At 35.5% G+C, this 17,361-nt stretch overlaps 1 protein-coding gene across 2 annotated transcripts; it reads right to left on the reverse strand.

Moving 5' to 3' along the window:
* Positions 1-23: 23 nt before the first annotated feature.
* LOC140766865 (formin-like protein 3) lies at positions 24-16,860 on the reverse strand. Of its 2 annotated transcripts, XM_073106527.1 has the most exons (20): positions 16,084-16,501; positions 14,814-14,938; positions 14,032-14,732; positions 13,712-13,933; positions 13,179-13,608; positions 11,674-13,102; positions 11,167-11,296; positions 10,243-10,314; positions 9,795-9,893; positions 8,604-8,645; positions 8,446-8,526; positions 8,306-8,356; positions 8,152-8,233; positions 7,959-8,053; positions 5,101-5,172; positions 4,860-4,976; positions 2,534-2,602; positions 2,388-2,454; positions 1,372-1,748; positions 24-374 (listed from the first exon to the last, which is right to left on the reverse strand). In XM_073106527.1, exons 2-19 carry the CDS (start codon positions 14,884-14,886, stop codon positions 1,609-1,611), a joined length of 3,972 nt encoding a protein of 1,323 aa, XP_072962628.1. In that variant the 5' UTR covers positions 14,887-14,938; positions 16,084-16,501; the 3' UTR covers positions 24-374; positions 1,372-1,608. The 2 variants fall into 2 exon arrangements, with proteins under 2 accessions (XP_072962628.1, XP_072962629.1); XM_073106528.1 differs by lacking the exon at positions 24-374 and having other exon boundaries at positions 1,662-1,748; positions 2,388-2,449; positions 16,084-16,860.
* Between the last annotated feature and the right edge of the window lie 501 nt (positions 16,861-17,361).

Below are 17,361 nucleotides of genomic sequence, written 5' to 3' on the forward strand. Positions count from 1 at the left end.
AAACATGAAAAAAAACACAGGATCCATGAGACTGGAACAAGGTTTCACACATATCTGATCAATTCTGGACCAATAGATAAAAGTAATTATTTACATAACTTGAAAGCTGCGGACCTATTTTTAAATAAGCCAGTGATGATAAATTTGCATGCTTGTTGAAGGTTTGCATGTACAATTTAACAAGCATGCTCTCTTACAAGGCCTTTGTATTTGCCTAAGGATATTTTGTACATGTAAACTAGCTTTGCTATAATAAAGACCTAAAAAAAGCAGCTGCAAAATTGAAAATGCCAGCCTAGGTCAGCTATATTGGTTTCATACTTCCATCTAGTAGTTGATGTATTCCAGCACTTGGTTATGTTTCGATCAAATGTCTGCATGAAAGGACAAACAAGTCAAATGACACAAATCAAGGGCAAAAGCATTGGAATGATAAAATTTGATAGTAAATAATAGTTGTCATGGAAATTAATGCTGAAACAGATGGCTGATTCTTAACCTGACAGGCGAAATGACAACAATGAAACATGGGCCACATGAAATAATACATCAATAACCAAAATGATAATTTCTTCATATGGTGTTTTCCCTTTAAAAGGACTAACATTCCTCAGAGTATACAATAAATTCCAGGCATATTTAGTGTTTACAGTAAACAATGAGTTCCAGGCATATTTAGTGTTTACAGCATCTGCCATCATACAATTTAAATGGTACAAAAGACCAAACTGAGAAATTGTTCTGTAAATTAACAGTGATGAAATGAATTATTTCCATTCAAAATCCTGTAGCTTCAAACTTGCAAAAGGAATTGAATAGCAATTATTAGCATTCTGTCTTCAAGCCCCCAAGATCAACTAGGAAGCTGGGAAACCTCCACAACCCAAGGTATGCCATGAACCAACAGCTATTGAATATAATACACGCCATATACTTGATCTATGTATTTCAATTCCAAAACAATAGTAATAATGCAGATGCGGTTTGACTACATGAATATTTTCAAGTCTTACAACAGTAAGTCAAATCAAAAAGATCGTTCCACTTCTAGGTAGGTGTCGTACTTTCTACTAGTGAAACTTGTTGACTTTACATGTTATTTTATGGGGCACAAGCAAGGATAGGGGTATTTTTATCTTTTTAAAATTAAATTGACCAGATCAATAGTTAGTTAGCTTTTAGGGGTATCCATGCAAAAAAATAAGGTTGCTACACAAAAACAAGGTGTTTTGAGGGATATACATGTAAAGATCAACTTTAGAGGGGTATCCAATATCCATGCAAATAAGATATTTTAGAAGGTTATACATGTAACAAGCCCTAGGAACAAAAAAGGAAGAAGAAAGAAACAGATCATATGATAGAACTTACACATTGTATAACTGGAATCTACTCAGCTGAGAAAGATTAGCTTGCTAGGCGGCTCCACTGAGAACATTAAATCCAGAGCATTGCAGAGAAAAGGGGTCAATAAGACACTTGCATTGCAAAATTTCCCACCTGTAAGAGTTGTTGGTCTGACTGTTATGCTGTAACTTCTTCTTGAAGTAGATCATGCAAGACTTGCTTCTAGCTCGGAAGATCAATTGTAGGCTCACCACAATCAGTTCAATCCTTTCTAGTTAAAGTGTTTCCTCTTTCTTTCAAGGCCTCTTTTTCCATTTTTTTCTTTTCAGCTTCAGCAAATCGGACATTCTCTTCACGTGATTTTTTGAACATATTGACAAAGATAATTAAAATTGAAGTCACTGGGAAGAAAAAAGAAATTTGTTAGGGAGAAGATCCATAATAAAATTATTGCTAACATGAATAACCATTCTCATCCTTCACAAAATATACATCTCTTTCTAGTATATAGCAGTAAATAATCAATTTCAAATTTTCAATATGCTCTTGGTAATGTTTTATTTTTGTTTGTACTTCAAGAAGGTTGAAACAAAGAGCAGATCACAGGAACAACTCAGACATATAGTCAAAATGATAGAATTACTCCCATATCTATTCTTGCTCCTACGTGGCCTTGAAGATACAAACTGAAGCTTGATCAACAGTCTGTTCATATTTAACTAAAGCTATGAAACTAGTTGCTATGAAAATCAGTGACTAGTAACTTTTTCACCAGTAACTATCTCATAGTCCATTTATTACTGGAAAGCAGTTCAAACATATAACTAGGAATATACAAGACAGCCAAGATGAGAGTAGTAAATAAGTCAGGTCACATTTTCTACTAAGTTCTGAGAATGTGGCAATTGGCACAAAAACTATGATCATCAAGATTAGGCTCGATTATCATGGAGTAGATGATAAACTATGACAAATGGGAAACTTTTATTGTTTACGGAAAACATATGTAAGCAGTAAAACACAATGAAATTACTATTTACCTTGTTCAAAAGGACAACGAGCTGGATCTTCTCCAAAATACTGAGCAAGTGAATCAGCATTTCTTCCCTAAGAAAATGTAAAACATGTTAATCTGAAATATGGAAATATGGCAACTACAATTGAGTATTTATGATAGGAAACTCACCACTTCAGAGTATAAAGATATGAGAGACCTGACATCAGCCTCTGCAGTATCCAGAAAGCTCTTCAAAGTCTGCAAGTGAGATTATATATTTTTCCTAAATGTTAGTGATACAAGAAGAATATTTAGTGCCAAGGGACAAAGACTCCAATTGTGGACTACCATAATGGATTCTTGAAACATTAAAAATAAAATAAAAAACACTATAGTGGAATGCTCAAGAATAGGAAATGGAGGACATCTAGCATCCTTAAGGCACATACAAAGACAAATTGAAGACAGTGTACAGCATTTTGATTTTTGGGTGCATAAGAATTGCAGAAAGGAGACAAGCATGTATAGTGCAATATGGTGATAGCAGATAAATCATGATGAAGAATACCAAGTTGTGAGTCCTCATGTATAGAGATACAAACAGTTAATTATACATTAAGCAAGATATGGTTTACGCATTTTGCATAAAAGTTGCTGTTGTCTTAGCCCACTAGGTAATTATGACCATAAGAATTGTAAGAGTTTTGTACCCTAAAGCGCAAGATGGAGGGAAAACCTTTGCAGGTATAGTCACAGGGAAGCGAACTTCTAAACCATGTTAAATCAATTGGTATGGAAGCCGATGAAAATTCAATTTCCCAAGGAAATTCCAAAATGGATTCTGTCCTTAAGTGGAATATTCCTGCTTCACTAGTTAACACAGCTCGCTGATGCAACCAGAATAAGAGATGGATTAGGTTATTGCATACAAAGGCTGACCTTATGTTCTAAGACAGGTTCAAGCAAGAAGTTTGTAAAGAGAGCTCAAGGCTGAATATGCCAGATATTAACCTTTTAGGGTCATCACGACTTATGAGGATATACATGAATTTTTAATCTTGTTAACTCACCAACTGCTCTAAAAGCTTAAACTATTAAAATATAATATTTTTTATTATAACACTCTCCCTTCACTTCTAGGTTCAGATATTTTAATGGGCCCAAAAAGTGGTCCTAACTTAAATAGAGTGAGGTTTTATATTTTTAATTGCAGATGGATCTGATAGGATTTGAATTCAGAATTTCTACTCTAATACCATGATAACTCATAAACTACTCTAAAAACTTAAAATGTGAAAGAACGGTAATTTTTATATTATGTATTTTAATAAACCTCAAAGAAATAGGACGACGACCTTTCTAGTTTGGGATGATAAAAGAGATCAAGCATTAATCAAGTAATCAACCTTCTCCAAATGAAAAAGTCCTTATTAGGTAATCCTTTGCAAGGATGCTCAATCTATAAAAAGATGCAGTTGTAATCTCCCATACCAATACACCATTTCAACTTAATACAAGATCATAAATGTGAAGACTAATTTATTGTTCAGTAGATGAATTCTAAATGGTTGTCTCCTAAATGAACCGAATGTAATGACTTTTTATCACAGGCAAGCAAGAATAACAATAGTGAAACAATAATAATTTGGCTTACATTTAAAATACCACAAAGCTTAGGAAGCAGTTATATGTAATGAAAAGAGTGAAAGACACATTCTTTCTCTTCTAACTCACCAATTGTTGCTACAGTTGTGGTATTGTTTGTAGGACCAATGGTGAGAAGCTAGTCTAATAGGTTCCTAATTGATGTGGCCTAGGGACGAGAAAACATGTTGATAAGGAAAAAATAAGGAGAAACCTAGTTCCAACCCCCAAGAAGAAAATATAGGATCTCTGTGAATATTTTTATCTAACTCTAAGTGCCATTTTCATACTAATATGGCTAGATCAATAGGAATGATAGAAAATAACCACCAAGCCGTGAAAAAAAAGAAAATCAAACTCACATATATTGTGGGAGATAAAAGAAACGTGAAATCCATCACAAAAGAGAGAAGGAAGAATAAGAAGCAGGATGAGAAGGGAAGAGGGATAAATGTGATTCTTCGCAAAAATATTATTTCTCAAATTTCCATCGTTTTTTACTTTCTTTTCAGAATTCCTATCACCTCTATATATAGAGATGAGGATATCCATCAAATCATAAATTGATATTATGCAGATATTTTCTAATATAATATATAACTAACTAGGACTCTTTTAACTGAAAGTTGTTGTACTCAAATAAAGAACAAACTTATGCAACCATCATATGATGACAAGGAAAGTCAAAATAGAGCATGCTTGTGAAGATTATTTTCAGCAAGCTTTAAAAATATAATTTTGAGCTTACATTTTGTTGCAGTAATGAATGAAGTCAGAATTACCACAAGTCAAAATTCAGTAACTAGAAAATTACCAAATTGTTCGACATGATAATGTCAGGAATAAACCCCCTATAAAGAGATCGACTTACCTTACGAAATCCAAGAGAGATATCACCATCATTTTCTGAGGCAGTTAGTTCTTGTTCGACCTTTTCAAGACCTTTACTTACCGCTTGCATTTCTTCAGCAACTAACTTCAGTTGGATCTGAGCAATTTTTCATAGAACAAGTTATTGCAAATTGCAAATATTAGCAACTCCACAAGTTTCCTAAAATAGTACAGTAAACATCAGTATTTTCCACTAGTTCTCAATACAAGAAAAGGAAAACCTTAGAGGCTGCTTCCAAATGAATCAAGTCCTTGTCAAAATCAAGCAACTCAGGCATTTTCTCAGCAAGAAGCTACAAAACAAAGAAAAGAATAACATAATAAGTTTTCCTCATCGATTTAATTTAAAAGATAGGATAATAATCGACAAACTGACATAACACCCATTTGCAAATTGTCTGCAAAGCCAACAACATATTTGTAGTTCATGAGATACATGAATCATAGTGCCATTCATCAATTACGTCCAAGTGTAAAAATATAACCAAAATATAGATAATGTACAATCCAAGGATAGTCGTGCCACCATCAACACAGCACGTGTCAGTCAGCACAGGGCGTGGCATGCCCCTATGTGCCAGTGACACGCTTTTACGTGATACTGACACACATTTATAATATTTTTAATAAACTTTTTAAAATACTTAAAGATATTTTTAGATATTCGGTATGTCAATCTTTGATTTTCTGTTTAAATACATGTATTAAAACCTACATTGTAGTGCTTTACCTTTAAATTATTTTTGTAAATGACTTATTTTATTAAAATAAATAATAGTTAAATATAAATATTATTCAACATATAATATGATTGAATACATTCATTAATACTAATATTAATGATTGAACACTCCATAGTAAAATTAAACACATAACACTAATTGATGATAGTTTAATAATTAAAACTAATATTTAATTAAACATAAAATGACGAAAAGGATCAAAAACTTCATTTGCCGACACAAAAATAACACAAAAATGTTGCATTAAATATTGTAGATATTCTTCAAAACTCATCCGCTAATAGTATTTACTCGTTATAACATCTCACATAGTCTTCATAAAAATAAAAAATTTATAATTCTTTTATAATATAATATAGATATTGAACATGCACGAGAACGCCCAGCATCGGCCCAGGCACAGACTTAAGCATATATAGATTATGGATATAGAGTATAATAATTGTGTTATGACCCTGATAGGTGTGATTGATATGATAGTAATGATGATGAACTCGTATTATCCTATGGTTGCACATCTCCTAATATACTGCTACCTACAGACTCAAGTCACCTATAAAAACAATACATCTCTAAGAATGATTGTGTAATAGGGATACATATCTCATTTCCATCATCACCGCTACCAGACTTAGTCTCATCATTATCACCATTACCATCATCATCAATTTTATCTAAGCCTTCTAAATAAAAAATTGATCAATTGTTTTGATAATAATTGATAAAAATATAAAAAATATTTCCATATAGTACAATGACCAGCACAGCTCAACACGAGGGTGTGCCACTGGAACCCCCCATGCCAAGTGTCATGTCATTACTGGCACGACATGTGCCAGTCAACACAGCCATCCATGATGTACACTAACAAAAATCGAGAAAATAATTTTAGCAAAAAAACTAGAACTTGTTTGACATAATTCTAGTAAAATCATAAGCAGCCATCTACCAAATTAATTGCTCATGATAACACAAAAGGAAACATATACCTAGTTCTTCAATTTGATTGTGACATTATCTGTTAATATATTGATGTGCAACAAGGAACCACACCAAACATCAAGAAGAAAGAACTTGTCAAAAAGTTAGGAATCTAACTGTGCATTCTGACTTAACTTTGCTTCTGAATAAATATAACTTCTTACTCAAATGTTAATTTAGAAGGTTATATATGAACTAATAATGACAAATATCAGGCTTTAACGAAATAAACAAAAAAACAGCCTACGCCACAACATTCAACAAGCTAATCAGAATATATTAATGGATTTGATTCATTAACAACAAAATATGTTATCATCATTAGTAATCAATTCATTTTCGCCATTCCTCAAACTTTTTGGGGGGGATCTGTCGTTTTTCAAGCTTACAACCTATAATATTTGATTCATCTATTCATCACTTCAATCCATCACCTGGGGAGTGACAATTTTTTTGACAATCCTAATCAATCAATTGTGTGGAGTAACATCAACCTCTCAAGTTTACCCCTATTTGGTTCTGCTAATACGATCTCGGCGAAACCAAACCATCTCGAGCTTAATCTAATAGGATTAAATTCCTATTATCTTTTATTTATACATTTATTTAATGCATTTTTAATTTAGTTAAGTAAAAGTCATAGTTGAGTTAAGAAAGCAGGCACGAGTCCTAGTTGAATTAAGAAAGCTATAAGATAAATCCTAATGAAAGTTGGTCCTGGATTAGCCTTTATAAATATGTAAAGTGCAGTTTTAATTGTTTATATCTAGAATGAATATTGAGTTAAACTAAATTAAATTTATTAACCTTGCATTACTTTTAAACGTAGCCGTTTATTTTTCCGAGGAATAGATATAAGTTAGAAACTCTATCTCCACCTTCAAACCGTAGCCACCATCTATCTCCACGAGCTACCCGCTCATACAATCGATCACCATCATCCCACGATCGTTCGCCACCTTCCGATGACCTTCATAATGTCGATTTTTCTTATCTCTGGCTCGTTCTGACCTTGCTCCACTATTTTAACCATAACTTTTCATCTCGGTCTTCGATTGACTTCATTCTAAAGCCATTAGATCCGAATTGTTTCAGATATGGTTCATAATATTTGCTTTAAATGTTTATCCACAATTAAAGTGAAGCAACTTAAGGCATAGAAGAAAGTTAAATATGCCATAATCATCAATTACAGTATTTGCACATAAAAGTATAAAATGAATTATATATATATACTAAATGCATTTAATTAATAAAATGCTGCTACAATAAGCATTTCTTTGTTATGAAAGATCTAAACAATCTAGTCTTTATTATTAACAAGTCCTTTGGAAGAACTATCTTAAGATATATACCTTGCATAAATAATGCATCAAAGTCATTTTGTTATTTCTTGCACGAGTATCTGATAATTTAAGAAGGCTGTCCAACTTGAATCCCACAGCAGAACCTGTTTAATAAGGAAGCAAAACATTGTTCACCACTAGTAATAAAAATTTATAAATTATGGTAAAATTTCATGGTTATTCTTGTATCACATATTGATACCTCGTGCAGTGCCTTGATTCAATGCATTTCCTAAAGTAAGAATTGTCTGCATTATTTGCCGCAACTTTAAAGACTCTTTAACCTGGATAGACAAAACACCATTTCAATCAGCAAAGAAATGAAACATCTTATTATTGCACCACATGGAGAATACCTCTCTGGATACATCATTGATCGCATTTAGATTGGTTCGCAACTCTTGCACCTGTATAAAAATTTCACGTCCTTTAGAAAATAGAATCAAGCATAATAAGATATCTAACAAAATATTTATCAGCTCCTAGAGAAAAATACCTGCATAGAAAAGGTAATCCTGAAAGAGAAAACCCTTAGCTTAGACTCCACACGAGGAACCTTCATCAGCTCCAGAAAGAACTGCCAAAACAACTTACATGCTGCAGTCATCACTCAGAAAGAAATAAAGATATGTTTTTTGGAATCTTAAAACAAACCTGTTCACATCTCCCAAGCAATTCTTTGCTGCCACTATAGTTCTGAAAAATAATTAAAATAAGAGAGTATTTCAAAACAATTGCATCTGATAAGATAATAAGTAACATCATTTCTCTAAAAAATGCTTCAAAATGGATGAGCTGCTACTATAACCAAAGGAACTAGAATGCTCTGACATGAAGGAATACATTCTTAAGCTCATTTTATAAAGATACAACAAAGTAGATAACTGGTGAGACTGTTTGTTGATTCTTCCACGATTTATATCCTTTAACATTTCAAGTTGATCACTTCCTCCTAGAAAATAATAATCTAAGAAGAATTTCTGGGTTATCGATAATCATAAATTCTTATCATAGTCTACAACTAAATATGTGCATGGAAATTCTAGGTGATAGCTACACAAATATGTCTGTGCGCACGTGTTGAATGTTGACTAGTTGAATTGAGTTATTGTCTTACTGAAAATTGGTTGGTTCATCTCTCTCTATATATATAGTTGACCATGGATGAGTTCATATTGAAGATCCACTTGGATTGGACAGAGTCAAAACTTCATCAATGCTACATGTAACTATCAAGCAAACTGCAAAAGTATGACGGGCTTGTTGATTGACCTATGCATCAAGGGGCACCAACAACAGAAAAATTAATGGCATCTACCATATTTGTTTGATTGACAGATTAGAAGCATCACAATAATTAAAGCTAAAGTATATTGCACTATACAAATGAACATATGGTCTAATGATTGAATATCCTCTTTTCTTCATTAAGCTGCTAGTTTATAAAATCAAACGCAAGTTGTGATTGCAATATCTCAGAGTCAGAACTTAACAGAAAAGTATATTCTTGTTTGCATGACACAATAAATGCTGGTGCATTTAAGTATACTGTATAAATCTTGTTTAAATTGAGCGTACTGTTGCTGTTTATAAATTACATCTGTTCCTTAGATCTTTTAGACGAATACCAAGATAGTCACACTGAACTGCTCAAGAGCAATGGAGCACATCAGAGTCACAACTGCTGCATGTGCAATCAAGAAAGTAACATCACTCTAGCACATAAGTACAGGGAGGCACACAATGACAAATCAGAGTCACAAACAGTTGCATGTGCAATCAAGCAAGAAACATGACTAGCACATAAAGTAATGGAGGGCATATGATGACAAAAATCCAGTTTACCTTCAGCATCTCCATTTCTTCTTTTGTGGGACAAAATTTGATGAGGTTCTCCACTTGATCAATGTCTAAAATAGAGGTATCCAGAGCTAAAATTGCCCTCTGAGGAATAATCACAATAAAAAGTTGAAGTGCTAAGACAGCAAATCAGATACATACTCAATTTGGTGGCACATATAATATAGACAGATAAGGTGGCATGTCAGCTAATCAGATGTAAAATTCAAGAGAGATGATTCCCAAAAGACTTAAGCTATACATGAATCTAACTCGTTTTGAAAATAGGATAACAGGGCTTCTCATAATTAAAAATTAAATATCTGCATCCATAGTTATCTGGAGGCAAAAGAATAGAGTAAATAATAGTGCACACAAAATTAGTATATAAGAACTGGCAAAAACGATTAGATGATAATTCCAAAGACAGGAATTCAGAAGCAAGATAACTTACAATCATATCTGGAAGAGGCATCTTAATTTTAGTAAGCATGATTTCACAATTATTTGCTCTCCTCATGTCAACCTGAAAACAGAAAATGTTCATTGCTCTCTATTTAGAGTTATAATATGGTTATATATATGTTCAAAACTTGTTCCCAAGTTCACCAACAAAATAGGATTAAATGAGAAATATGTAAACAATAAGAATTTACAAGAACAGCACAAGTCCCAAATGAGGACATGTCAATGTTGCAGAAAGATATAACAAGTCAAAAGAAAAGAATCTCAGCTGACCCTAGAAATTGTATTGACACATAACCTACATATGCCTACATCATGCCTTCAGAGAATCTAGCTAAACCGAAACACCTAAAATAATTGCAGTCTGATATAATGCCAAAACACAGGGCATGAGCTGTTGGCTCTGATATATTTTGACGACTGGACTTAAAAATCTAAGAAGACAATAGTATTTATTGCAATATATCTTTAATAGTTTTACAAAATCATATCTTTATTAGCATATAAAGAGCCACAGAACATCCATGCGAATGTATTTCACATCTAATTCTTCTAGGAAGTTTCTAGAATACTTGTAGGTGACTGTAGATAACATGATTTACACAATTTATTAATCACTTCATCTTTTAGAAAATTCTTGAGAGAAAAATGATCTAATGAAATGCCAAGACTTCAAGCATAGAAAGATCAACCACTTCACTCCGGCTAGAGTCAGCAATCACCTAGAAAGAACAAAGAAAAGAGCATAGGCAATCTAAGCAAATAACTCACTATTAATTTGAGAAGTAGATAGGTAGCAATATTTTCAAGCTTTGCATGAAGTATCATAAACAAAGTATGTGTATTCTAAATATGCATGATTCAACGAATAAACTGATACTAAGTGTAAAGTCAAATCAAAAAACGTAGGTACCAAGTGAACTATCTCTGGCTTGTTGACGCTGGAACTACGCCGAGACCCAGATTTATCCAATCCACTTCCATCATTTGAGGCTGCAGTCGAGAATAGGTTTTCCAATTCAGAGTAATTAATCTCAGGAGCCCTGTCAATCATGTTCAAAATAAATCAGGTTTAAAAAGCAGAACATGACAGCATATTAGACAAATGCACAACAAAGGAAGTTGTTTCAAAAGGAAGAGAAAATAGTTCAGGCATTTATATCAATGGCCTGGCAATAGTTGTATTTGATCCTGGAGACATGTTAGCTAAGTTTCATCAGCTACTCCCATCACTGTAACCTAAAAGTACGATTGAATTTTCATTGGTTACAATCTGTACTAGAAAGGACAAACATAAGAAAGTATTACCACATGTATTCACCCACAGAGCAAAGACTAACTGACAGGATGAAATATAGTTTCTTCAGATAAAGTAACACAGTAACACATAAAACTCTAAAATGTTTTACTATTTCAGTACCTTGTCTGATTTTCTTGTTCTTGGGAATCAGCCCATAGACTTCCTTGCATTGCTCGCGTAACCTTAACCCAATGTAATGGCTTTAATGAAGCTTTTTTGGGGGGATTATTAGGTTGTGAAGATCCACGACCTCTTCCTAAGCTGGGCATGTTTGCTCTTCCACGTCCTAAAGTTGGTGTAGGTGGTACTAGGGCATTTGACACTTTGGATCCAGAAGGATGTGATGCCAGTCCATGATTTCCCCCATGTAAGGATGGTGGCGAGGGGGGAACTCCTGGAGGTTTTGGAGCTTGAGGAGGTGGTGGAGGAATAGGACCTCTTTTGCTCGGCGCCGAAGGAGGCGGAGGTGGGGCTGGACTAGTTCTTCGTATGGGATTTAAGGGAGGCAGAGGTGGTGGAGGTGGCACCCTAGAACCCACAGGAGGAGGTGCAACTAGAGGGCAGCTATTGGACATCAAAGGAGGAGGGAGATTGGGAGAGGAAGGAGCTCTATTAGACGTATTCGGTAAAGGTGGAGGGGGTGGGGGTGGAGGTGGAGGTGGAGCGCACCTATTAGGCGCAATAGGAAGATGAGGGGGAGGAGGAGGAGGAGGAGGTGGCGGTGGTGCCGAAACCGAAACCCTATTTGATGTACTAGGAGGAGGAGGGGGCGGTGGCGGTGGTGTTGAAGCCCTTTTTGGTATAGGAGGAGGAGGTGGTGGTGGTGATGGCAATGTTGAAGACCTATTTGATATATTAGTATGAGGAGGAGGTGGTGGTGGTGGTGGGGGTGGGGGTGGTGGTGGTGAAGCCCTATTTGATATACTAGGAGGAGGAAGTGGTGGCGGCGGCGGTGGGGCTGGTGATGTTGAAGCCCTATTTGATATACTAGGAGGAGGAGGAGGAGGTGGTGGTGGTGGTGGTGGAGCACTCTTATTAGACACAAAAGTGGGAGGGGGAGGCGGAAGCCTATTTGAAGTGCTAGGTGGTGTTGGAAGTAATGTGGATCCATTAATTTCACTAGGAACATTAGGACATGGTAGAAGAGAAGTGACATTTGGATGTACATCATATATTGTGGGTGGGGGTGGGGGTGCTCTAGATAAAGCCGAAGGCAATAAAGGAAGTTCAGTTTCCATAACTGCTAATGATGATGCACCACAAAGTGGAGAGATAGAAGATGGAGGGGGAGGAGGAGGAAGTGGCGAAACACTTATATCGGACAAGACATCCATGAGTGGAGCTGGATGAGGGCGAGTGGGAGCAAGCGGAAGAGTAGCAGATCTTTTTATTGATTCAGATAATGTGCAGGATGGATGAAAAGAAGCCAATGAAGGGGGTGGTGGTGGAGGTGGAGGAGGTGGAGGTGGTGGTGGTGGTAGTTGTGGCGATGATGATGGTTGAGGAGCAAAGGTGCCATGTACTGCAAATGTGGAGGAAGTTAACTGACCTGTTGGATAAATTATATCACAAGAAATAAACTTTTGCACTTAGAATAAGAACTAAGTTACAGAAAGCGTGCTCACCAGTGGATTCAGAATTTTCACTTGTATGATCAGAGTGTATTTTTCCTGACTCAGAAGTGATGTCCACACCATGCTGAACCTTTTCATTGTCCAATGAAGAAACAGAGTTTGAAGTTGCAGAATCTTTTTCTTCATCAGAGTCAATGGGCGACATTAGTGGTATCTGCACACCCACTTTACTTTGAAGCTGTGAGAAATCCTTTACATCATTAAAAATAAACTTCTGAATCTTTTCTTGCAAAGCATTTGCTGAAATTTCTTTGAGCAACCAAAAAGCAGCAGCATCACCACTTTCAATCCATTGAACATCGTTAAAAAGCTCCTGCACTCTTGAAAAAGCTTCGATTGGCAAGCCTCCTTTTATCTCACCATTCAACAGTGATGTTGGAGCTCTTGGAGGAGAAATGCTCTCCATTTCACCAAAAAGCACCTGATTAAAAAAAATTAAGGAGAATTGGGAAAAAAAAATTATTAATAACACTGCCAAGATCATGATTATATCTTTAATTATCATAACATCAGTCTATATTTACCTCTGCCCTAAAACCTTTTGGATAACGGTGCTTTGAATCCCAAAGTATGTCCACATCCTCACTGTTCAGCATTAATATATTTGATCGAATAAAAGCAGTGTTGAACATGATACGAAACATCATAACTTCCCTTTCTGGATCCAACTCAAGATGCACGCATTCCAAGACAACATCGCCTTGGACTAGACATTGTATGTCAATTTTAATGACATCACAATCCCTCTGCAAAATTATAATCAAATTCCAGGGCCTCAAATATAAATGTAAACATATCATCTGGGGATTGCTATAAGCAATTAATAAACCTCATATCCTCATACCTGCTGGTAGTGCCGTAAAGACTTTTTTTTGGACATGGAGAAGAGCATGTTCGTTGAAAAACCATCTTTAGAAAGTAGATTACGGCCAAAAATACGGATTAAGGGTCTGCAACCATTGTTGGAATCAAAGGTTGGAACAGCTCGAAGAATAAGGCAGTCCAAAGATAAAGCTCGTTCAATGGGAGGCCATTCTGGAGAAATACTTCTTCTAGATACATACTGCATGTAACGCAACTGAGATGGGAATGGATTCAGTGGGGACAAAAGTTGCAGGAATCCTTTAGGAGCCTCCCGGTGGACAATCTCTAGAGTTTTTTGTTCTCCGCTATGCATCTTTTTGAAAATTAAAAAACAAGCTAATAGAAATGCTAAGAGTGGCCAGCCACCTCTCTCACAATGGAGTAGTATAATGTTTTGGTTATTCTCAATAGAAAGCCAATTCTCACATACACGAAGGAAGTGGTGAATAAGAAATAAAGGAAGAAGAGGACAGCCTTCATAGTGGCGTGGATAGTCAATTATAGTAATATCAAACTCACAAAGAATATCTGCAAACTGGCTTCTCTTATCTCCATCTCTCAAATTAAAAGCAAGGAAGGAGGATTCAGCATATTCTTCATGTAGCTCAGTCACAATCTCACGCAAGTAAATATGGTACATTTCATCCGATAGAACTTCAGTTGAAAAACACGAGTCAAAAACTGCACACAGAAACAATATATTTTATTTCTCATAATTGCACATATCAAAAAATACTTGTGCAGCCTGATTTTAATGCTCACCATAAACTCTGTCAACAAACTCTAGCAACCCATCAGGTGGTCTCCTATAAAAGAATCTGCTAAACAAAGACATCTCATGGGAGTGTAGATTATCACCAAAAGTCCAAATTCCCTTCTGATTTAGGCTGTCAAAATGCAACTTCCATTCATTTCAACACGCCAAAACCACAAAATGCAAGGATACATGGTAATGATTTTCAAGTTTAAACAAAAGAATACAAATATCCTATTTGGAAAAATTAGTTAAGTGATCCCTTAATAAATATGTAGAAAAAGTCAAATATAATCTTGAAAGCAAGTAACAATAAATGCACTACAGCAGTGCAGTTAAATTTATATATAACTCAAATATAGACCTTAGGTTAACAGATTAATAATTCAAAGGAATGCAGTTTCATTATCAAATATTGATATGCAGTCTTATTAGTTGAGGCATCTATTAGGCAGGCTCACCGAGAAAGACATGATGTAGCCTCAAGCCCTCAAGCACCAAAGTTTCTTCAACAAGAATGGAATATTAAGAAGCCTCTGTACTAAAATAATAATTCGCTATACGTCAAAGAGGAGCACATTAACACACACACACCGACCTACAATCAAAGTAAAGTGCGTTCTTACCCTTGGAAAAAGAACAAGGAAGTCACTAATTCCTACTATTCGTCTCTCGTGCAAGGCCTTTGACCTAGTAAAGATTCAAGAGGGCCTTGTCAGGAAAAGGTATAACAACACTTGCTAAAAGTTTCCAACAGCGATCAACCAACAAAATGAGTTACCAAAAAAAAACTGTGATCGTGAATGTTTTAGAAAATTCTTTAAGTCGTAATAAAAATCTGGCATCCTCAAACATACAATCCCAGCATTAACGCACTAAATATTGCTTAGCATGGGGGGCAGTAAAATTCTATGCATATTAACAATTTATTCAGTAATAATAACAAAGGTACAAGATAAATACATAAACCATCTGTCTCCGCTTCTATTTTACCAAAATTTCTGACCATATGCTACACCACTCTCCTCCACTCACAAAGAACCTACTTATGTTGGCATTAACTAACAGCCCACCAAAGAAAGCTCAGATTGAAGTCCAAGTGCACAAAGAGGCCATCAAGAACATCATAACCCTAACTCCTACTACTCACGTCAGCTCTTTACCTAAATTACGATCAACATCACCAAACTTTCAAAAATCACCCAAAAAATCCCAAAACCCTCAAAGAGCGCTTATCAAGAACCGCTCCAAAATCGAACAACGGGGAAAACCGCTTACCTATGAAAGAGTGAGGAATTCACTGGTGGAGAAGAGCAACCGCTCGATCCGAACGAGCCAAAACAGGAGGAGTTGGTTCAAGAATCTCGAACCGTGTTAGGAGCTCGGAGGGAGAGAGAGAGAGAGAGAGAGAGGTGGCTTTTCGTCTCCAGATTTGTTTTTATTGGGATTTGTGGAGGGATCGCATGTATAGGCGGTGCATTTGGAAATTTTGGATACCAGGGATGAATGGTGTGTTTGAAAAAAAATAAAACTGGGTCCCATCTCCCAACCGAGAAAAATATATCGTTTGGGAGGGAAACGGGTTAGACCGAGTCGAGTGGGGTCGGGTTGGGCTTAAGCGGGATAATTTAAATTGAGTATGCTAGTGAAATCGATCCTAAATTTTGTTAGGATTCAAATAGGGTCACTCGCAAGCCTAATTAGGATGACAAGAAAACAATATTTTAATTTTAAAGGTAGCAATATTAGTAGAGGAGTATTTAAAGATGGCAAGTTGCAACCATATTTGATCCACTTAGTGGACAAGATTTATATTCCTTTAATCCGATTTGGATTGGATTTTAAATCTGCCGGCTGATCCGGATCCGATTACACTCTTAGTTCGGGCTTAAAAAGCTTCAGCTAGTTTGGTACTTTGGTCCGTTCGATACCGACCCAATTGTAGCTATTGGGTCCTCCTCCATGCCAAAGCCCAATAAAAAGGGCTCACCGAAGCAAGAGTTAAAGGTTCTTTTTGATTTTTATATAATTGCTACTAAAAATTTTAGGGCGTTTGGCAACCTCTAATTACTAGAGTAATTTAATTATTACTCTAATATGGGAGTTTTTAAGTACTCCAAATTTACCCTAAAAGGCTTGAAATTTTGGGGTAAAAATAATCTACTATGATCTATACAAAATAAAGTTACATAAATCACCGTGAGGCTCACCTTTTCCATCTCCATCATATAATGTCTTATCTTATCCTACGCTACTTGACAACTCTTAATCACCACTAGGTTGTAAACAATTTATTAGAATTGATTTCTAACATTTCTAAGCTTTTTTTTAAGAGAAAGTCTGTAACTCATATCGTTACTTCTAATCAAACAATTACAATAATAGAAATATGAGATAGCACAAACGCTCTAGGAACAAGTCTTTCGTTTAGCTAATCATAGTGGCATTACAAGTATAACAGCATGAGTCTTAAAAGGTTAAGCACTTAAAAATAAAGTAAGCTCAAATCCGAATATAAGCCTGCCAGTGATAAAGTCCAACAATTATAATTAAATC

Source organism: Typha angustifolia, chromosome 9 (assembly GCF_048772165.1).
Source record: "Typha angustifolia cultivar Huaian chromosome 9, ASM4877216v1, whole genome shotgun sequence".
Classification (NCBI taxonomy): Eukaryota; Viridiplantae; Streptophyta; class Magnoliopsida; order Poales; family Typhaceae; genus Typha; species Typha angustifolia.